This window comes from Meleagris gallopavo, chromosome 32 (genome assembly GCF_905368555.1).
Source record: "Meleagris gallopavo chromosome 32, MGAL_WU_HG_1.1, whole genome shotgun sequence".
Lineage (NCBI taxonomy): Eukaryota > Metazoa > Chordata > Aves > Galliformes > Phasianidae > Meleagris > Meleagris gallopavo.
The window spans coordinates 673,164-694,870 of NC_139436.1; the positions used below are offsets into that span (position 1 = coordinate 673,164).

At 55.8% G+C, this 21,707-nt stretch overlaps 1 protein-coding gene and 1 long non-coding RNA gene across 51 annotated transcripts in view; one reads left to right on the plus strand and one right to left on the minus strand.

Moving 5' to 3' along the window:
- Positions 1-16: 16 nt before the first annotated feature.
- On the minus strand, positions 17-4,341 carry LOC146542091 (uncharacterized). The gene is made up of 2 exons (XR_014880719.1): positions 1,604-4,341; positions 17-1,098 (listed from the first exon to the last, which is right to left on the minus strand). It is a non-coding gene; the product is annotated as an uncharacterized LOC146542091 (long non-coding RNA).
- A 4,234-nt stretch (positions 4,342-8,575) lies between these two features.
- Positions 8,576-21,707, plus strand: part of SCRIB (scribble planar cell polarity protein) — a 121,201-nt gene continuing 108,069 nt past the window's right edge. For 32 of the 50 annotated variants that reach the window (XM_085214620.1, XM_085214623.1, XM_085214626.1 and 29 more), the window contains exon 1: positions 8,579-8,841. In XM_085214620.1, coding sequence (XP_085070746.1) covers positions 8,680-8,841 — 162 coding nt within the window. In that variant the 5' untranslated portion in view covers positions 8,579-8,679. Of the gene's footprint in view, positions 8,842-21,707 lie in introns of all 50 variants that reach the window. The other 18 variants (XM_085214607.1, XM_085214615.1, XM_085214608.1 and 15 more) reach the window with 3 other exon arrangements.

Here is a 21,707-nt window from a genome sequence, read left to right on the forward strand (position 1 = left end):
GGCTGGATCTTCTTGGTGTGTTGGCATCCTATCTGTCCCGATCCACGGCTAGGTCTCGGTTTTGTTGATGTGTCAGTTACCCACACTGATTCCTCCTTAAGGTGCCCAAATCAGAGTGTCAGGTCAGACCACCAGCGTCACAGCTGGGGTGAAGGGGGGAGTAACTCTGATTTCCACCACGTAAAGTGCTTTTATTAAATATCCAAGCCTTGTGTTGCAGACAGCAACGGGGAACACAGTAATATGGAAAAGACAAGTTGGGTTTTTTGGGGGGCCCAAAGGTTTTGTAGTATTTTCAAAACCTGAATGCATGTATTTCAGTATCTTTCTGTCTAATTAGGAATAGAAATAGCTTGTGTTAACGCTTCTGAATACTCTAAGCATATAAGGGGGTATTGTGTGGTTTGTTACGCAGAACTGCAAAGACAGCACAGAGCTGAAGAAAAAATAATGTAGAAATTCTAATAACAGAAGAAGGATCCCAAAGGAATTTCAGAAGGGCGGTCTGAGTTGAGCTGCACGCTGCTTCTAAACTTAGAGACACTAAAAATTACCTTGTTTTAAATACTCCAACTTCTATTGTAGGTTAGAAATCCGTATTTGAAGCCTAATTTACAGTTAATTTATGGACTTATTTTTGTTCTCACGTTGCCCCAGCTCTCAGTCTGGCTCCGTAGCAGAGGTGCTCCAACTCCTGAGCATCTCTGTGGGCCAAGCCTGGCGCTGCTCCCGTGGCTCTGTGCCCTTCTCACGCCCATTTTCTTGGTAGTAGTTAATTAAACCTGATGAATGCATTCCAGATGAGACCTTTGCAGGGCCTGGTGCTGGCATTCCTCTCTTAGTGAGCTGGCAGGGCCTCATCCCACACCACCTGTGATCCCGTCGACCTCTTTCACAGCTCGCAGCTTCCTTTCATTTGGCAGCACATCACCACTTCCTCGCTGCTTTTGTCTGTAATACGGAGGAAAGTTCACCGTTTTCAGCTCGTTTCTGTGTTACCCTCGTTCTCTCTAGCTTCCATTTTCTGGTGCTCATTGCTGTGGGCTGGATGCAGAGGTGTGAGGTGGCACCGGATGCTTCCTTACCTGGGTGGTGGTTCTAAAACAGCGGGGAGGGGAAAGAAAGGGTAAAAGTTGATGCAAGGATCCAGCATGTGTTAAAGGATGACTGGCTGAGAGCTAACAGTTGTAACACAATCGGTCTTACTCTGACACCATGATATTTTACAAATTGAAGGGACTTCAGATTTGACAGCTCAGCTGTGCGACGGAGTGGGAAAGGCAGAGAAACATCTCAAACTAAAAATGGAAGTAGGGAAAAGATCCCGCACTAAGAAAGGGCTTTTTCCCCTGGGTCCTATAAAGATGTGAGGGAGGCCAGATGTGTGCATCTCTAATGCTGTAGGATTTGGAAGCAGGGGTGTGTGTGACAGGTCACCGGGATGATAGGGATGGTGTGACAGGGTGCAGTCTGCTTTATTCTGTGTTCTGTGTGTAAACTGGCCTATTCCTCCCCTAAGGAATGGGAGATTGTGACTTGGGAAGCCGTGCCATAAGAAAAGAATGAGGTTATGGGGGTGATGCCTCACCAACCCCTCACTTACGTGCTTCAGAGACGTCTGTGGGAGATTCCCCTGTTGGCAGAATGCACGCTGCAGAACAGGGGCTGTTTCTTAGGGCTTCCTCGATGGACCCTTCGGCAGTGTTGGTCATCAGGGCGAGCGGGTTGGGAGATGGGAGCACACGGGCGTTTTGCAGAAGCAACTTGCAAGTCTCGCCCTGTGGCTCCACACCACCGGCCTCACCTTCATTTGCTCACCTAAGCTGGGAACAGCCCTCTCGTTAGCACCTGCGGTAATTGCTTGGGAGACACCAGGAGTCGAGATGTGTCCCGAGTGTTCTTGGGTTCCTACGGTTCCCGGGGTCCGTGTTGGTGTGCCAGTACCGAGGTGATCACAGGCTGGGAGGGGTGGCGTGCCAGGGCTCTTCCTTATCTGGAGTGAAACCCAGCTGCTCCAACAGGGATGGAACTGGGTGCATCGTGCTTTACTTATTGGTGGCCTCGAGCTGTGGAGATGCGGCTGCACCAAGTACTGACCAGCTCTGTCTGGTGGCAGCTGTCGGAGGAGGCTCTGCGTTCTGCTGAAAGCGTCCCCAGAATGTCTGGGGTGAGGAGGAAGGAAACCCTTTTACCAAAGTGCTGGAGCTCTCAGCCTGGGCTTGATCATTAGTTTTTCTGACCCCTACAGGAAACAGCACTGGTGCAAAGCAGAGCCAAGAGGCCGCTCTGGGCTGGGCCTTCAGGTGTTGGCTCCAGCTCATCAGCTCTGTGATAGAATCACTGAGGTTGGAGAAGAGCCCCAAGATCCCCACGTCCAACCCCATCCCTCCGTGCCCACCAGCCGCATCCCCAGGTGCCACATCTCCAGGGCTCTGGAACACCTCCAGGGATGGAGAGTCCCCCACTGCCCTGTGCAGCTGTGCCACTGCATCACCGCTCGTTGAGAAGAAATAGTTCCTAATATCCAACCTGAAGGGGGTCTGAGCCTTTCCTGGCACCCCATCAGCACTGCCTCGAGAGAATGCAGCTTAAAGAAAGAAAAATGTTGTGTCAGAGAAGCCTGGGACAATCTTTGAGCCTGGAGGAGTGGTCCTTAAGTTCTGAATTGGGTTGTTTCAGCACAGCAGGGAAAAAAGGAAGTTTGTCAGATTCTGCACCTCTGCCATCTGCTCAGACCTGTGCCTGTGCAGGATTGCTTCTAAGGTTTGAGGTGTCACCCCAATGGATAAAGGTGCTCCATGAGCTCTGTCTGGCGTTTAATAATTCCAGGAGACTCAGCCAAGTGCATTCCTCAAGTTCCAGCCTCTTCCTCTTTCTGTTCCTCCTGTTTCTCCCTACCCAACCCCACCAATGAAACGCATTTTTCTGAGTCTCCTGATTGAGATTTCGATGCTTGGACAAAAAGGGGCAACCGCTTCCTGAGTGACACCGTGCATGGATGCACCTTATTATAGCACTGCATTCCACCCGTGTTTTATTTGGTCCCAGACCTCAGATTTCAGGTCTTCTATGTATGGAATGCTGTTCCCTGTCTGGTTCCTGCTGGTGGTCTGTGAAAGTGCAAAGTGGGTAAATCCTGAGGATTGCTGATCCCGGGAGCAGAAAGAGATCAAGGCTGAAGTTTCTTTAGTATTTCAGTGTCTTTGGGAATACTCCATCCACGTAACCCTTATCCCAGGTAAATGGTTCAACTTCCCCTATGACTAAAGGTAAAACTCCAACTTGTCAGTGGTTTCGTACACATCCTCTTATGTGGGTCCTCAGTTTCCCTGCTGTGGCAGTGGCAGGGCTGTGTTGCTAACACAGCAATGGGCGTCCTCATCATTCTGAAAGAGGATGCCAGCAAAAAAAGGAAGTCCTTTACAGGGAGGGGGTGATGCTGTGGCACTGCTGCCCAGAGAAGAGTGGATGCCCATCCCTGGAGGTGCCCAAGGACCTCCCCACTCTCACAGCAAACAACTTCCCCTCACATCCAACTGAAATCTGCCCTCCCTCAGCTTCCAACCATTCCCCGTCCTGCTGTTCTCTCCCCTTTCCAAGAGCTGATCCCCTCCTGTCTGCAGGCTCCCTTCAGGTCCCGCAGGCTGCACTGAGGTCACCCCGCAGCTTCTCTTCTCCAGGCTGAACAAGCCCAGCTCCCTCAGCCTGGCTTCGCAGTGGAGGTGCTGCAGCCCCCTGCTCACCTCTGTGCTCCTCTGGACCATCTCCAACAGCTCTAACTGTTGGGAAGTGGGGGCACTGCTGGCCCTGGAGTGCCCCAGAGCCATGGAGATGCAGCTCGGGTTGATGCACTCAGAGGTGCGGTGAGGATCTCGGAGGTCTCCTCCACGCTCAGAGGTTGATGCTGTGTGTCAGTTCTGCGGTGCTGCCACATCTCTGGTGCTCCTCGTCCTGTGACCGCACCAGCAACGCAAAGGCCATCAGAAACGTGAAATGGGTTCTCCCAGCTCAGTGCCTCCTCAGAAATAGGTGAATTGCGGGCACTGAAAGTACTGATAGCAATAATCAGGTGATGGGTTTGGAATCTACGCACGTGTTCAGATCCGGAACGTGGAGCCATGGGATTTCTTCTTGTGTGCGTTGTAACAAAGGTGTGAGGCTCCTGCCTTGTGTTATCCACATATCAGCGTCGTCCTCTTGTTCTCATCTTGGATTGCTTCTCAGCTTCCCAGTCTCTGGGGCCCCCAGCACAAGAAGGACGTGGAGCTGTTGGAGCGGGTCCACAGGAGGGCACTGAGATGCTCAGAGGGCTGGAGCAGCTCTGCTGTGAGGAAAGGCTGAGGGAACTGGGCTGGTTCAGCTGGGAGAAGAGAAGAGAAGAGAAGAGAAGAGAAGAGAAGAGAAGAGAAGAGAAGGGGAAGAGAAGAGAAGGGAAGAGGAAGAGAAGAGAAGAGAAGAAGAAGGAAGAAGAGAAGAGAAGAGAAGAGAAGAGAAGAGAAGAGAAGAGAAGAGAAGAGAAGAGAAGGCTGCAGGGAGACCTGATTGCGGCCTTCAGTGCTTGGAGGGAGCGGATAAACAGGAGGGGAACGGCTGTTTGTGAGGGTGGGTGGTGACAGGACAAGGGGAATGGCTTTAAAGTGAGCCAGGGGAGGTTTGGGTTGGATGTGAGGAGGCAGTTTTTCATGCAGAGGGTGGTGAGGCAGTGGCACAGGTTGCCCAAGGAGGCTGTGGATGCTCATCCCATCCCTGCAGGCATCCGAGGCCAGGCTGGATGTGGCTCTGGGCAGCCTGGGCTGCTGGTTGGCGACCTGCACACAGCAGGGGTTGGAACCTGATGAGCGCTGTGCTCCTTTGCAGCCCAGGCCATTCTGTGATTCTGTAGTACATCAGTCAGGTATATTTTCCCTGCACAGTTTTTTCTGCTCCCTTCACATTCCCCACCTCCAGCCCAGCTGTGCCCCACAATCATTGCACATCTCCCCACACGCAGCCACAGCGGTGCAGCTCCAGCATTCCATGCACTGCCCTCATAGCACACAGCCAAAAGCATCCCTGCTTCAAACAGCAATAAAAGTGGTTAACGAATGGGTGACACTAAAGAGCAAGGCTTTGTGAACAGCAGGATCGCGGCTTATCCCAGTGACTGCAGAGCATTTCCACCCCATCTTAGTGAGGGGAAGCAGCAAAGAGTGGGGAGTTCAGAAGGAATTTAAAAACATTTGGGTTGGTGAAGCTGCCCCAAGTGCACGGTATTCCCTGCGTTAACGTGCGATGTAACATGGCTCTTTGTTTTGTTTGTTTGGGGGAAAGCACCACCCGGTGTTATACAGCACAATCACAGAATCACAGAACTGTAGGGGTTGGAAGGGACCTCCAGCGATCATCGAGTCCAACCCCCTGCCAAAGCAGTTCCCCACACAGGTCGCACAGGTAGGCGTCCAGGCGAGACTTGAGCGTCTCAGAGCAGGAGACCCCACAGCCCCCTGTGCAGCCCGTCCCAGTGCTCCGTCACCTCACCTACAGAAGTTCTTACGCACATTGGTGCAGAACTTCCTGTGCTGCAGCTGATGGCCGTTTCCCCTCGTCCTGTCTCCACGTACCACTGAAAAGAGCCCGGTCTCACCGCTATGGCCGCCACACCTCAGATATTTATAAATCTGGATCAGGTCCCCTCTCCGTCGTCTTTTCTCCAGGCTGAACAGACCCGGTTCACTCAGCCTTTCTCCATAGGGGAGATGCTCCAGGCCCTTCACCATCTTTGTGGCCCTCCGCTGGACTCTTCCCAAGAGATCCCTGTCTTTTTTGTACTGGGGAGCCCAGAACTGGACACAGCACTCCAGATGAGGCCTTACCAGGGCAGAGCAGAGGGGGAGGATCACCTCCCTCGACCTGCTGGCCACGCTCTTCTTAATGCACCCCAGAATGCCATTGGCCTTTTTGGCCACGAGGGCACACTGCTGGCTCACGGCCAACCTGTCGTCCACCAGGACGCCCAGGTCCCTCTCTGCAGAGCTCCTCTCCTGGAGAGCGATGGCCACAGGAGCTGCGCAGGTGTGTCAGCATTGGGAAAAAGAAAGGTGAGATTTCAGTTTTGGATCAACGTTTCACCAAAATGTGGGGATGTTCATAGAATCATCATAGAATCATAGAATCATAGAATCACAAGGTTGGAAACGACCTTGTGATTCTATGATCATCCAGTCCAACTCTCTTCTCATCACCACTGCTACCACAGCACCAAGCCAGATCTCACAGCTCCTCGTCCAGATGCCTCTTGAGCACTGCCAGGGACGGCGACTCCACCACCTCCCTGCAGCCATTCCAGTGCCTGACCACCATCTGAGAGAAAAGTTCTTCCTCATGTCCAACCTAAACCTCCTCTGGTACAACTTGCGGCCATTTCCCTGGGCCCTGGTTGTTGCCTGGGAGAAGAGGCCAAAGCCCTCCTCACCCCAGCCTCCCTTCAGGAAGTTGTGCAGTGCAGTCAGGTCTCCCCTGAGCTCCTCTTCTCCAGACCGAACAACCCCAGCTCCCCCAGCCGCTCCTCATAAGACTTGTGCTGCAGACCCCTCATCAGTTTCATTGCCCTTCTCTGGACACGCTCCAGGGCCTCAACATCTCTCCTGTAGTGAGGGGCCCAAAACCGAACACAGCACTCGAGGTGCGGCCTCACCAGAGCTGAGTACAGGGGATGATCACCTCCCTGCTCTGCTGGCCGCACCATTTCTAATGCGGGCCATGATGCTGTTGGCCCTCTTGGCCCCCCGGGCACACTGCTGGCTCGTGTTCAGCCGAGCATCAACCAGCACCCCCAGGTCTCCTTCCTCTTCACAACCATCCAAGCCTGTAGAGCTGCTTGGGGTTGTTGCAGCCAAAGTGCGGGACCCGGCCTGTTCCTGCAGCACAATCTGGAAAGCAGAGGAGCAGCAAACGGGGTCAGAAATGGAGAATTCTGCAGACTGAGTCCCTCCTCAGGCTGAACACCAACGCAAGGTTACAGCAAAGGCCAAGAAGGGTTCTGGTTATACTTAAGCTCACCAGTTAGGAATTACATGGAGGCGCAGAAGCAATTCACACGGAATGGAGAACAGCCCCAAAAGGTGTCCAGGATGGGGCTGAAATGATTTGGGTGCACTCAATTAATACAGCAGACAGATAAGTGAAATTGTGTCTGTTCAGACCAGAACCATCAGAATAACAGAAAACTTGTAAGGAAGGAGATTGTATTTATCCAGTTATTAAAGCACTAATAATTGCAATAAATCATATTCTGTGAAATCGCACTGATAAGAGAATAACCAATAAAACCTGAACCATGGAAGCTAAATGCAGATGTTAAGAGCAGAGCGGGTACGAAACCAGCTGCTGATGTTGGGTTTCCAACTTCAGCACATTGGGAAAAGGTAAATCTCAGGGTTTCAGATGAAGACCACCTCTCCGAGTCTGAGCCTCCAGCTGCCTCCTTGCCCACAGAGCATTCCATCCATCACATCCTTCTTTCTCCAGTGTAGACACAAGGACGGGACGGTGCTCAGTTCTGTGCACAAATCCAGGTAGATCACATTGGTTGCTCTCATCCACCAGCGCTATAACTGTGTTGTAGAGAACCAACACATCTGACCGGACTGAGGGAGCTGGGCTCGTTCAGCCTGGAGAAGAGAAGCTGCGGGGTGACCTCAGTGCAGCCTGCGGGACCTGAAGGGAGCCTGCAGACAGGAGGGGATCAGCTCTTGGAAAGGGGAGATAACAGCAGGACAGGGGATGGTTGGAAGGTGAGGGAGGGCAGATTTCAGTTGGATGTGAGGGGGAAGTTGTTTGGTGTGAGAGCGGGAGGTGCTGGAACAGCTGCCCAGAGAGGCTGTGGATCCCCGTCCATCCCTGGAGGTGTTCAAGGCCAGGTTGGATGGGGCCCTGGGCAGCCTGGGCTGCTGTGAGATGTGGAGGTCGGTGGCCCTGCATTGGTGGGGGGTTGGAGCTTCGTGATCCTTGGGGTCCCTTCCAACCTGGGCCACTCTGTGATTCCCCAAGCATCCTTTGCCAGCACATTTTGCTGTTCTTTCCAAGGAGGAATCGTTCCGTCTCCATTCCGAACATTCCCAGCACAACACGAGGCCATCGCCAGCCGTCCTACAGCAGCTCCCCGGGGCACAGCGTGGCCTCCTCTCGCTCCCTCCTCCCTCTCCTCTCCTCTCCTCTCCCTCTCCTCTCCTCTCCTCCTCTCCTCTCCTCTCCTCTCTCTCTCTCCTCTCCTCTCCTCTCCTCTCCTCTCCTCTCCTCTCCTCTCCTCTCCTCTCTCCTCTCCTCTCCTCTCCTCTCCTCTCCTCTCCTCTCCTCTCCTCTCCTCTCCTCTCCTCTTCCTCTCCTCTCCTCTCCTCTTCTCCCCCTCCCTCCCCGATCGCCCAGCCGCCCCGTTCCGCCCCCCCCCCTCCGCCGCCCCTCCCGCTCCGCTCCGCACTCCGTTTCCCGACGCCGCCCGCGGGGGGCGGGCCAGGCCGCGTCCCGTCGGTGGCGGTGCTCTCGCACGGCGGTCCCGCGGTGCCGCCCGGCCCTTCCCCGCTCGGCGCCGCCCCCTCCGCACGGCACATCCGGGCCCTCCCCCCCCAACCCCGGGCGGCCCTTCCCGGCGCGGCTCTCCCGGTTTCTCCCCCCCTTCCCCTCCCCGGACCGATCCGGGCCGCGATGCTGCGCTGCGTCCCGCCGCTCTGGCGCTGCAACCGGCACGTGGAGGCGCTGGACCGGCGGCACTGCTCGCTGCAGGCCGTGCCCGAGGAGATCTACCGCTACAGCCGCTCGCTGGAGGAGCTGCTGCTGGACGCCAACCAGCTCCGCGAGCTGCCCAAGGTGAGGCCTCGGCCCGGCCCCGCCTCGTCCCCGGGACCGCGGCCCGGCGCTCCGCTCCCTTCCCCCGCCCGTCGGCGCGGCCTTCGCGGCGCTCCGGCGGAGCTCCGGGCCTGGAGAGCCCCGCGGGCTGCGGCCCCGAAGCCGCCGCGAACCGCGAGCCGGGCCGGCTGCGGGCTGGGAGCTTCGGCGCTTCGTTGCCGGGCGGGGGCAGCGCGAACGGAAGGATTCGTTTCGGTCCGCGGGTCGCAGCGGGTAGGGAGGAAGTTTGTTGTTATTTATTGCCGTGTGCGCCGCTCGGCTTCTGAGTGCAGAAAACGCACCGGGAGCCCGCAGTGCGTCCGGAGAAAGGCGGCGGGGCCGGGGTGGGGCGGAGCGGGGCTCGGGGAGACCTCGGTGCTCCCTGCGTGCGGCCCGAGAGCGGGGCTGGAGCGGGGGGGGGTCGGCCGCTGCTCCCAGGGAACGGCGATAGGACCGGAGGTGTCCTGCAGGGAAGGACCTGGGGGTCCTGGGGGGTGAAGAACTGAACGTGAGGCAGCAGTGTGCTCTTATAACTCAGAAAGCAAATGGGATCCTGGGCTCCATCAGCAGAGGGGTGGCCAGCAGGGACAGGGAGGTGATCGTCCCCCTCTGCTCGGCTCTTGTGAGGCCCCACCTGCAGCACTGCATCCAGGGCTGGAGCCCCCAGGACAAGAAGGACAGGGAGCTGTTGGAGAGGGTCCAGAGGAGCACAGAGATGAGCAGGGGGCTGCAGCACCTCCACTGCGAAGCCAGGCTGAGGGAGCTGGGCTTGTTCAGCCTGGAGAAGAGAAGCTGCGGGGTGACCTCAGTGCAGCCTGCGGGACCTGAAGGGAGCCTGCAGACAGGAGGGGATCAGCTCTTGGAAAGGGGAGAGAACAGCAGGACAGGGGAATGGTTGGAAGGTGAGGGAGGGCAGATTTCAGTTGGATGTGAGGGGAAGTTGTTTGGTGTGAGAGCGGGGAGGTGCTGGAACAGCTGCCCAGAGAGGCTGTGGATCCCCGTCCATCCCTGGAGGTGTTCAAGGCCAGGTTGGATGGGGCCCTGGGCAGCCTGGGCTGCTGTGAGATGTGGAGGTTGGTGGCCCTGCATTGGTGGGGGGTTGGAGCTTCGGGATCCTTGGGGTCCCTTTCAGCCTGGGCCATTCTGTGATTCTGTGCAGTTCCCAGTGTCAGCTTAATGTGGGTGTTTCCACTCAGAGGGCTGCAATCCTGTTACAGACAAAGCATTTCATGGAGCCCAAGCAGGCCTTAATGAAGCTGGTGTTACTCTCGTAACTGAGACCAAGAGTTAACATTGGCTCTCTGAACCGAAATAAACTTTAGGGCCATTCTGTGATTGTGTGTGAGGTGATGGACTCACGTTGGGAGTTCAGGTTGGATATTTCTTCTTAGAAGAGGTGGTGATGCGGCAGCACAGCTGCACGGGGAGGTGGGGGAATCACCATCCCTGGAGGTGTTTAAGAGCCATGGAGATGTGGCCCAGGGGGACACGGTCAGTGGGCATGGTGGGGTGGGGTGGGGTGGGTTGGACCGGTGATCTCGGAGGTCTTTTCCAACCTTCATGATTCTGTGGTCCTTCCCTAATTCCGATCCACCCCAGCACTCTGCACAGATATTTCCAAGGTTAATTGTTTGTGTGTTGCCACAAACGGTGCAGATCCGATGTTGGAGCAGACGATGGAGGTTTATAGGTGTCTGTGGGCAGGACCTGGACATCTCCCATTCCCGTGGTTTCCTTCATAGAATCACAGAGCCGTAGAATCCTTGGGTTGGAAGGGACCCCCCCTGCCCCTCAGCAGCTCACCCCATCCGTGGCCTTGAGCAGCTCCAGGGGTGGCACCCATGTTTCTGGGCAGCGGTGCTGGGACCTCACCGCCTCTCAGGAAAGGATTTCCCTCTCACATCTCACCCAAATCTCCCCTCTTAATTTGAAAGCCGTTCCTCTTGCTGTCAGTCCGTGTAATAGGTCAGTCCTGCTCCTGCTTAGAATCTCCCTTCTAAGGAGATTCAGCCTCTGAGAGGCTGCAGTGATGCCTCCCTGGAGCTTTCTGTTCTCCAGGCCAAACGAGCCTCAGTCCCTCAGCCTTTCTCCATACGGAGGTGCTCTGGTCCTCTGAGCATCGCTGCGGATCTTTGTGGTGATGGTTTTTGTGGCTTTCCACAGGGAGGGCTCTGAACACAGCCGTGCTCCTTTGTGCCGTGAAGTTCACAGCTGAAGTGGTGGTGATGTGCCGGGTGATGAGCAGTGTGGGACACAGCAAGTAGGAGCTGCAGTGTGAGCCTGTGCTCTCAGGAGGGAGAGAACCTCGAGACAGGAGTGGAAGGAGTTCTGGAAGGCATTCTTCATGCACCCCTTGCTGATTGCACCTTCCTTAAAGAGGTGGTTAAGTGTTGAGCTGGAGAGAGGGAGTGTGTGTCACTGCCGTGTGTTTGGATAGGAGCTCATAGGAGGAAATGTGAGCTTAGTTGCCTTTTTATTGAAATTATCGAGGGGAAAATGTAATGATGATGTTGTTCTGAAGTTTCTTGTTGGACTTCTCTTGTTTCCCCATCCCTGGAAGCGCCCGAGGCCGTGGCTGGAGCCCTGGGAAGCCTAACGTGGTGGGGAGCACCCAGCCGGTGGTTGGAAATGGGTGATCTTCAAGGTCTCTTTCAACCCAACTATTTCATGGTTCTGTGATCTTTAAGGTCCTTTCCAAACCAACCGTTTGATTCGTTCTCTGAACTACTGGCGTGTTCTTATTGCCATCGAGACTGAAAGAAAAAAAGATCTGGGGGGGGGGGGGGAGGAAAAATGTCCAAACCCTTGGTTTTAATTCAGGCCACAGTGATGTGTTTCATTTTTGCTCCACTGAACCATGAGAGCATCGCTGTCTGTACGGATTCTGCTGCAGTGGTGGCACTTCTGTGTGCCTTCCTGCCCGTTCTTGTTGGAGGCACCCTGAGCCAGTCTGGGTCAGGGATGGAGCGGTGGCTCTTCCTCTGCTGGCCCTCTCCCATCGTGTCTGTAGGGATGAGCTGCAGGCAGAGATGTCTCTCAGGCTGCTGGGAGGCTGGTGTCGCAGGCAGGTTGGGGCTGATGGATGAGTGTCCTCTTGCAGAGGAGGCCCATTGCGACACATCTCAGTGAACCTGCTGATCCTCGCTCCTCCTCAGCCGTGTGAACAGTCCCAGCCTTAACTCGGTTCACGTAGAGCTGTTTGGACTTCTGCCTGAGCTGCAGACGCTGTTTTTTCTTAGCTTTAAAGAGCGTCTTTTGGGTGATAAATGGGAATTTGATGCCGAGGCTTGGCTTGATCGGACCCACCTGACCGCAGAACCTGCCCACGAAAGCAGCACTTTGCATCTGTCCTCGCCTCTGTGCCTCCTTCCTGCTGTCACTCTGACTGTACCGGTGATGCAGTTGCTGAACTCCGGCTGTTACGTCTGCTCTGCTCTGCAGCATCAGCGCTTGTACCGTAACCTGTGCCGGCATCTGGCTGCCGTGGCGGCAATGGAGTGTCCTCAGTTTTTAGACTTCTCTGGTGAGGAGTTATCAGAAAAGCAATAGAAAAGAGAAAAAAAATAGGACCGTTGTCTTATGAATGGTGCTTGTAGCCCTGCAGTCCCAAAAGTGGTGGGAAAGTCAGAAGAGGTGCAGAAAGGAGCTTGGTGGGAGGTGTGCAGCAGCTTTTGCACGAAGAAAATCGAGGTTTGCTCAAAATTTACGTGGGCTTAGAAAAGAGATGGACCTGTTCATGGAATGAGTGTGTGTGGAGGCACTGCCTGTGGCTGAGGTGAGGCTCTGCTGCGCATCCTGGCAGAGACGTGGAGGAGAAGTGCTGTGCTGGACTTGGCGTGGTCGCGCTCTTCTTTACGAGCAGAGGTGAGGGTCAGAGGGTGCGCAGCTGGGAAATGGGCTTTGCACCTCCAGTGCTGCCCAAGGAGCTGCTGGGGGCTGCCATGTGGGGAGGAGGGAGCAGAAATGGTCCCACGGTGTTTCCCGTTGCAGCCACCCCAGCAGATCTCCTGCCGTGGAGCCGCCGATGTCGCGTGGTGCAGGTGGGGCTGATGCACTCTGGCAGAGCAGGGATGTGTTGTTACAGAGCCACCCGAGGGGGTCGTGATGTGAGCAGGGAGAGCTGCGCTCCTCGGTCCCAGGTGGTGGTCCGACACACACATCTCGTGCAGGAGGACCTTGCCGGGGGATACGGCTGCAGTGTGGGCACAAACTGATCCTCCAGCAGAGGAGGGAGCGTCTCCGTGTTATGCAGGGTGGTCGATTACTGAAATGTGTGTGTAGGGCAGGGGCAGGAGAGTAACAAATGGGGAGAGGACGCAGTCACTGTTAGCACGCCCAGCCAGAGCGGGTTTGTTTTCAAGGGTGCAAAGCAGGATTTTGGGAGAAGGCAGTGGTGGTGGATTTGAAGTGAAGGAATGGAGGGGCGGCGTGGTTTTTTTCTGGACCAGCACTTCCCACGTCCCTTTCTGATGCTGTTTAGCCCTGGATCCCATGAGAGGGCCCGTCTGCCTCTGGCATTGCTGAGTGACACGGCTGCGTTTCCTTGGACTCTTCCTTCCTTGGCTGGAGAGGTGAACGTGTGTTTCTCTCTTCCCAGCAGTGCTCAACTGCCTGCTGTCTGCTGCTGCTCCTCTTTATTTGTCCCACGTGGAATGTTGTCTGTGCCGAGTCTGGGTTTCGCACCACGGTGGCTCAACTCTGCTTGCTTGCAATGATGGATGAAATCAATGCTGGGAGCATCTGCTGCCTCGCCGCGGGGATTTGCTGCAGGTGATATGGGTGGTTAAATGGGAGGTGATGGATCTTATTTGAGAAGTTCCCCGTGCTCCTCACTGGGCGCCTGAGATCCAGAGATCTGCCTTGCTCTGTGCTGACCTCTGCTCTGCCTTGCTGGCGTAGTCCACAATGTGGAGTTCGGAGGTGCTGATCTCAGAAAGGACTGAATCGTAGAATTCCAGTTGGAAGGGACCCGTAAGGAGCACCCAGCATGAAGGTAGTGTGGCATTTGGACCGTGGAGGTGGTGGATGGAGCAGAGTGTGGTCGGTGGGGGTCTGCTCTCATCCAGAGCCTGGATGTGGACTCGGGGATCTTTATGGGTCTCTGCCAATGGGTGACGTTCTGTGATTCATTCCTTTCTGATGGGATTGGAACCTCAGAACTGCTCGCCACGGGCTGTGTGGGTCCGGTGCCTTCTGCTGAGGAGCGCTCAGGTTTGGGGCATGGGGAGGCACCGGGAGTCAGGAGACACCTGGGTGGAGCGGAGACTGGGACCTGCTGGAGGAGGAGGAGGAGGAGGAAGAGGTGGAGCTGAGCAGGGACTGCAGATAAGGAGCCAGGTGATGGGCTGGGAGGAGGGCTGGCAGGAGGCCTCGTGTCGGCAGCAGCATGCAGAGGGACGTGGGGACCAGGGGCTGCAGGGACACCTGGACGGGAAGAGCTGTGAGTTGGGGATGGGAAAGAGGACGTATGTGGCTGATTGGAGGCCACGGCTGACGGGGTCCCCAGGGTTCTGAGCAGTGGTGGATCTGGAGAGCTGTGCCTGACGGAGGGATGCGGTTTCCCCACTTTGCTTCACCCTTACCAAAAGTCCCCCGGTCAGTTGTGCGGTGCAGAAGATGTTCGGTTCCCTGCTGCACGGCGAGCTGTTTCCATCTCACGCTGAAGAGCAGAGGAGGCGCACGCCTGGCTGGAGCAGCACGGGGGAGGGCAGCCCTGCAGACCCTGCAGATCCCGTCCTGTTGCTGTTTGCGCGGCCTCAGCCTCGGCTGCCAGAGAGCTCCGGGCTCCTCCTGCTGCGCTGCAGTTTGCCCAGGGTGAGAGCATCGCTGCCCTTTGTCCGGAGCAGGACAAAACCCAGAGCCCTGTTTGTCACTTTCCCAAGACGAGGTGGAGCCTCCGAGCCTAATTAAGCTTTTAATTTTCTGGCATCTGCGGCTCGCAAGGAGGACGGCGTCTTTTATTTACTTGCATGGCGGAGCGGAGCTGCTCCTTTTAATCTGACCGTGCTAATAGCCCTTCCCTGAGAAAGCTGGGAGCCGTGAATCACCCATCCGTGCTGGCCCTGCCCAGCGAGAGCCGCCGTGCTCCGTGCCCAGCAAGGGCTGCGGCGGGCACCGCTGTCATGGTTGTGTCAGATCTGCCTTGGTTAGCAGAACCAGCCAGCAAACTGGTTTGGCTTGATTGTTACCTGTGCACAGGGCTGGCACTGCTCCGTGCCTTTCAGGGGCTGTATAGTTAATGTGTACACATGGATGTGGGTTTGGTGCTCTGAAAGCCGACTTTCTGGCTGTGCTGCTACCCAGATGATAAACGGTGCGGGCTGTGTCACCCCGGTTCTCCTCTGTGTGCTGTAACCGTCCGTCTTATAAATGATAGAATCCCAGCATGGCCTGGGTTGCAGAGGAGCACAGTGCTCATCCGGTTCCAACCCCCTGCTGAGTGCAGGGTCGCCAACCAGCAGCCCGGGTTGCCGAGAGCCACATCCAGCCTGGGTGGTGAGGAGGGGAGGTCTTGTGCTGGAGTGGCAATAGCTGAGAATCAGCTCATTGATGGGGGGAAAAAAGAGCTCATGCAGCTCCAGGACTTGAGGAGCAAGGAGGTGATTTTACGTAGACTTTAATGGGCTACCAACAAGAGCTGCCCATGCACTTGTCTGTGAGCTCCAAGGTGTGTGATTGCCTGCGTGTTGGCGTGCCCTGCGTGCTGCTCGGAAGAAACTCGGCTCTTGGAGGAGGAGGTTCAAGTGAGTGCAGCAGTGAGGCAGGAAGGCGGACAGGGAGATGAGGATGAGTGAAGCAGAAGGTTTTGGTGCTGTGGCTGAGGTGATGCTGCCTCTCACGTGTGCTTCCCCTTTGCTGGTTTTGCACTACAGAGTGAGGTCATCAGCAGGAGCACCCACTCGGTCTTTCCTCTGGGTTCAGCGATCTCGTAACTGCAAACCTCCAGATGTGGCTCTGTAATGTGGTTTGCTGGTGTCTCCTGTCTGCGGCTGCGTGGGATGAGTTTGCACCTTTGAGTTTTTCCTGTTCCTCAGTGATACCACTGGCAAAGATTTACCTTCTGTTGCTCCTGATCGTGGGCACTGCCTCTAAATGGATGAATACGGTATCGCCGTGGCCCCGCGGCTCGTTTGGTAATTACCCGATCTGCTGACATCTCTGAGATCTCTCCTCATTCCCTTTGGCTGTTCTCTGATTATCTGCTGGGGATGATTGGGGTGGTGTTTAATTGATGATTAGGGGTTAACCTCCTTAGGTCTCACCCGACCTGCTACGCGTGTTCCCCTGAATATTCCTGAATTTCATGGGATCGCAGAACAGTTTGAGGCTGGCAGGGACCTCAGGCTCCATCAGGCCCACCGCAGGGATACCCAGAGCAGGTGCCCAGCAGCTGTTGAACATCTCCAAGGAGGAGACCCTGCAGCCCCTGGGCAGCCCGTGCTGCTGCTCAGCCATCAGCAGTGCTTCCTGATGGGCAGAGGAGCCTCTCGTGCCACAGTTGGTGAGGCTGCCTCTTGTCCTGGTACTGAGCAGTGCTGAGCAGAGCCTCCTCCATCCTCTGTGCCCTCCCAGCAGCATCTGTGGGCGCTGATGGAATCCCCCAAGCTGCTGTTTCTCCAGGCTGAGCAGCCCCAGCATTGACCCTTGAGGCACGTTGCTCGTTCCTGGCCTCCGCCCAGACCTTGCACTGCTGGCCACCATCACTGGGCTCATCCGGGTGGTTCTCAGTCCTCCTCTCCATCTCCTCCCCGTCGTTCTGTGAATCTGTGATCTTTTCATCCAGGCCAATGCTCAGCAGCTTCTCTTTGAAGGCGTCTGGGGGGCTGAGTGTCGCTGTACTGTCAGAGCTGCAGGAAGATGACCGTACCCACTGCTCCCCTCGTCCATTCCTTACAGGATGGATTAGGCATGATGGTCAGGCATGATGAACCCACGCTGTCTGCTCTGGGTGGTTTTTACCCTCTCCTGTGTCCAGGATTTGCTCTTGGTCACCTTCCCAGGGTCTGAGTTGAAGCTGACCAACCTGGAGTCTCCTGCTCCTCCTTTTGTCCTTCTTGAAGATTGGAGTGGCATCACTGCCCTCCAGCCTCCAGGGTCTGATGGCCTTGGGTTTGGTGGCTTTACTTCTGCGTCTCCAAGACAGAAACAGGGATGAGGAGGAGCAGTGAAGGAGCACGGTGGGTCCTCAGATGCTCTGTGCGTGGTTCATGGTGTGCGTGGCTCTCAGCTGTGCTGTTTTTTCTGGTTCCCGACTCCTCCTCCTCCCATTTCCAGTTCTGGGCATTTCGTGGTGTCTGAGCTGCTCCTGGAGAGCCCCTTAGACACCTTCCTATTTGTGTCCTTCCTGTCCACGGAAGCTGTTGGTGCCTTTTGTCTGAGGATCTCCCGTTCCCTCCTTCCACACAGGGATGTTTCACTCTTCCCAGAACCTTTTCCAGCCCCCAGATGCACTCCTCTGGACCCCAGGATTGTGATTTGCAGTGCTGTGGTTGCCCTGCTCAGTATCGGCTCATATTCCTGGCCTTGCCTGCCCTGCCTGCTTCCCAGCTCCGGGATTAGAGTTTATTTGTGGTTTCATTTGGTTCGGGGTTTTTGTTTCTGTTGTGCCTCTCAAAGTGACTTGCAGTGCTGGAGATGTGTGCTGTATGAATGCACGGGGCGAGATGATTTCAGCTGCAAGCAAACGCACTCCTACTTGAAACAGTTGGGCCAGGTTATTGTCTGACTCTTGGCATTACTCCCTATTGCTAACATTTGTGACATTACAGATAAGGAAATTGCCTTTGTAATTGCTGGCTGGCTCTTCTTTGGTCAAAAAATGGCTGAGGAGGAGGAGGAGGTGGTGAATCGGGTCTCTTTTTGACTCTGATGTGGAGGTTGGAGGGGACCACAACGAGAGATGCTGTACTGGGGAGGGGCGGGGAAGGATAGGATGGGTGAGAAAGGATGGGTCTGGAGAGCGAATGGGTTGTTTGCTGTTGCTTCTTCATTTGAGATGCACTCTGAGGCGATGAATTACTGCAGTTCTGTGAGAAACAAAACAAAAAAAAAACCAAAAATACAATAAAGCCCCAAACCCGCAGCTCTTTGCAAGAGCAGAGCATTAACTGTGGTGATCTCATTCTGACTTGGGGATTTCCTTTCTGCAGCTCTGACTTAGTTTGTTGCTTCATTTGGCCCAGAGATTCCACTTTGCTCCTGCATCAGATTCTGGGGCACTGTTGCCGTCTGCAGCCCAACAGTTGCTGCGTCCCCCCCGGGGGGGCTGCATTCCTCTGTCCCACTTAAATGCCCATAGGAAGAGGCAGCTGGCTGAGTGCTTGGCGTGGAGGCAGCTCGCTTTGTCTCAGCTGGAATGCGCTCCTGATGGTGAAGCACTTTTATATATTTCAAGTGCATTCCTCAGGGCCTGATCCGTGGGGTTAAATAGTCGGAAATCCGGCTGGGTCGCATTACGGAGGGCTGCGGTGCTGCGGCGGTGGGTCTGCAGCCCGGTGCTGGTGGGCCCAATGCTCAGCTGTTGCAGAGCAGTTTTTCCTTGGGACTGCGGAGCTGCTGCCTTTCGGGTGCTGTGATGTGTGCCTGTGGTCAGAAGGGGCCAAAGCTGCAGTGTTGAAGGAGTGAAGGATGGAACGCTGCCACTGTTGGATTTGCTATTTGGCAAGATCCCTTGTTTGGGATGGCAAATGGATGTGTGACTGCTGCACGGGGTTTTGTGCTTACTCGGGTGAGTCTGAGTGTCCCGACAGTATGAGGGGGGGTCTCTGAGGACCGCCCTGGTGTGAGGTGTACATGAGTGGTGGTAGCAGAGCCCCGGTCATTACGGTTGGAAAGCAGCACTACCGCCACCAAGTCCAGCTGTTGGCCATCTGTGCCATGCCCGCTGGCCCCACGTGTCCCCAGGTGCCACATCTCCACGGTCTTGAACGCCTCCAGGAATGGTGACTCCCCTGCTTCCTTGGGCAGCCCGTGCCGGTGCATCACCACTCTTTGGAGAGGAAATTCTTCCTAGTGTCCAACCTGAACGTCTCCTGGTGCAACGTGAGGCCATCACCTCTTAGCCTATCGTTGTTACCTGGGAGCAGAGGCCGACCCCCGCCTGCCTACAGCCTCCTTCGGGGAGTGGTAGAGAGCAGTGATGTCTCCCATAAGGGCTGATGAGGTCTCTTGGCATCAGGGCTTCCCTTCAAACCTGGGTGCTGCCCTTCAACTGAGCTCCATGCTGTTCTGATCTCTTGGTTACGGCGGTCCTGTTTAAGCCCGTTAACCTCACTCCATTTCAGGTGGAATAATTCCTTTTTCTTGCATTTTGCATTCTGGGAACACGTATTGCCGGGACCATTTCTCCCAGGGTAGGGAAGGGTGTGCGCTGAGTTCTGCTCTGGCGATGAAACGCAGCAGGCAGTGCTGTGCTGCAGCTGGCTGCTCCTGCTCTGCTCCAGGGCTGTCCTTCTGTCTGCGTGTCCAGCTGAGGGTGGAAGTCTTTCTGGTTCTGTGGGCTCACCTGTGATGAGTTGGCTTTGAGCGCAGTGACTTGGAAGGAGCGAGTTCAGCCCTACAGGCGATCAGCTCCCGAGCGCTTTGCTTTGTAGTTCTGCTCCCAGCTCAGCGCGGATCTCTCCCATGCAGCTGCCTTTCCCCAGAGGCAATCCTGCTGGCGCTGCCATCAAAGCTTGGCTCTTCCTTTCATCGCAGGTGGAGGAGGAGGAGGAGCCCTGCTCTCTTCACACTTCTCATGGCGGGTTTGACACATGCTCCACACGTTGTCGCCTTGGCAGCAGGGCAGTCCCTCTGTGCTCTGGTTTGGCTGTGGGCTCTGGGGAGCTGCTCACGCTGCTGACAGCTCTGCCCGTGGCAGCCGAGTGCTGTGCCTCGCCTCTGGCTGGGGACAGGTGGTGAGCTCTGCTGCTGTGACCCGGGTTCTTGGAGCATGGGAACCAGGTCCTGGGCTTGTGAATCACCGGGAGGGTTGTAATTACCCTCCTGCTCCAGAGTCTGGTCTGGCTTTTAATTAAACAAGTGCTGTCCTGCTGAAGGCAGTGGGGCTGTTCCAGCAGGGCCTGACAGCTGGGCTTGAAGTTCTCCTAGGAGTTCTGAGGTGTAGGGAGGACCTGTCCTTGTCTCTGTGCTGTGAGGAAGGAGAGCAGGAGCTGTGCCCGGAGCCCCTCCAGCTTGGGCTGGAAGTGCAGAAGCACTCTGGCATCCTCACCTGATCCAACGCCTGTGGCTCTGGGCCTTTGTCCTCAGGGCAGCCCTGGGCTCAGGTTGTTTTTGAGGAAACGAGGAGGGGTCCAAGCCCGGCTTGTGGCCCTGGGAGCTTAGAACACACCGCTGGTTCTGCCTGCCAGGGCAGGGATGTTCTGTGCAGTTCTGGCAAAGGCTGTGTTTACATGGTGAAGGCAGTTCCTGGTCTCCAGATGGAGAAGTTGTTGCTCCCTTATCTGAGTAGCATCACAGGCAGGGTCATTGTGGTTGTGTAAGGTGGGTGTTGGACTCCTCTTCCTCTGACCTGGCTTTGTTCTGTGATGCTGCAGCCTTGGGAAGCGCTCCTCTCTGTTGGGTGTTCTTCTGCCTATAGCAGAGCGCTGCCCAGAGAGTGGTGGTGGTCAGTGCCTCAGGTCTGGATGGAGATGACGTGGTGACACACCTGAGGGACAGGATGACGTCCTGAGAGACCAAAGCAGCGGGGCTGCTTCACTGCGTCTCCTTGGAAGGGGCTGAGGGAGCAACTTGGCCATTAACCCTATGGGAATGGTTGGCTCTCCAGGTCTGCCCTCGGGATCTTGTTGTTTCTGGGAAATGACGTAGTCGAGTGGTATTTCAAAGGGTTTATTCTGATCTTTTTATCCATTGTCCTTTCTCCTTTTTGCATTTTCCACTTCTTGATTCCTCTGAATGAGTGAGCAGAGGGAGGAGGCAGGGCCCTGCCGAGCGTTGCCCTGCAGTAGAGGCAGCCCTTGGGGGTGGGTCCCACCCTGGCATCGTGCTCTGAAAGCTGCTGTTCCTCGAGCTGACCCGGTATTCTTTTAACCCTTTATTCGTGTCCTGGGGCCTTGTCACAGCCTCAGTGGTAACGCTGGCAGCTCCACAGATGCGAGTTGGCAGCCCGTGGCTGGGATGGCTGCTCTCTTTGCTGGATGACAAATGGCCAGGACCTGAGAGAGGTGGTGAAGAGAGTTCCTCTGGGGTCGGTACTGGGGATGGCCCTGTTCAATATCTTTACTGACCATCTGGGTGAGGGCATTGAGTGCACCCTCAGTAAGTTTGTGGGGAAGCCAAGCTGGGAAGAAGCACCGATCTGCGTGGGTAAAGGAAGGCCCTGCAGAGGGAGCTGGATGCTGGGCCTGAGAAAATGGAAAGCTGGGCCTGAGAAAATGGGATGAAGTCCAAGACCGAGTGCCGGGTCCTGCTCTTTGGTCACAACAGCCCCATGAATTGCTGCAGGTGTGAGATGGAGTGGTGGAAAGCTGTGCGGAGGAAAAGAGTCTGGGGGTATTGGTTGATTTTTGGCTGACCGTGAGCCAGCAGTGGCCCAGGTGGCCAAGAAGGCCGACGGCAGCCTGGCTTGTGCCAGAAACAGTGCAGCCAGCAGAGCAGGAGGTGATCATCCCTCTGTGCTCAGCCCTGGTGAGGCTGCACCTCAGTGCTGTGCTCAGTGTTGGGCCCTCAGTGCAGGAAGGACGCCGAGGCCCTGCAGTGCTGCAGAGAGGTTGGAGCGAGGTGGGGGTCGGCCTCTGTGCCCAGGTTACAGTGATAGGATGGGAAGTGATGGCCTGACTTTGTGTCCAGGGGGGTTCGGGTTGGATATTAGAAACAATTCCTTCTTGGAAAGAATGGTGATGCTGGTG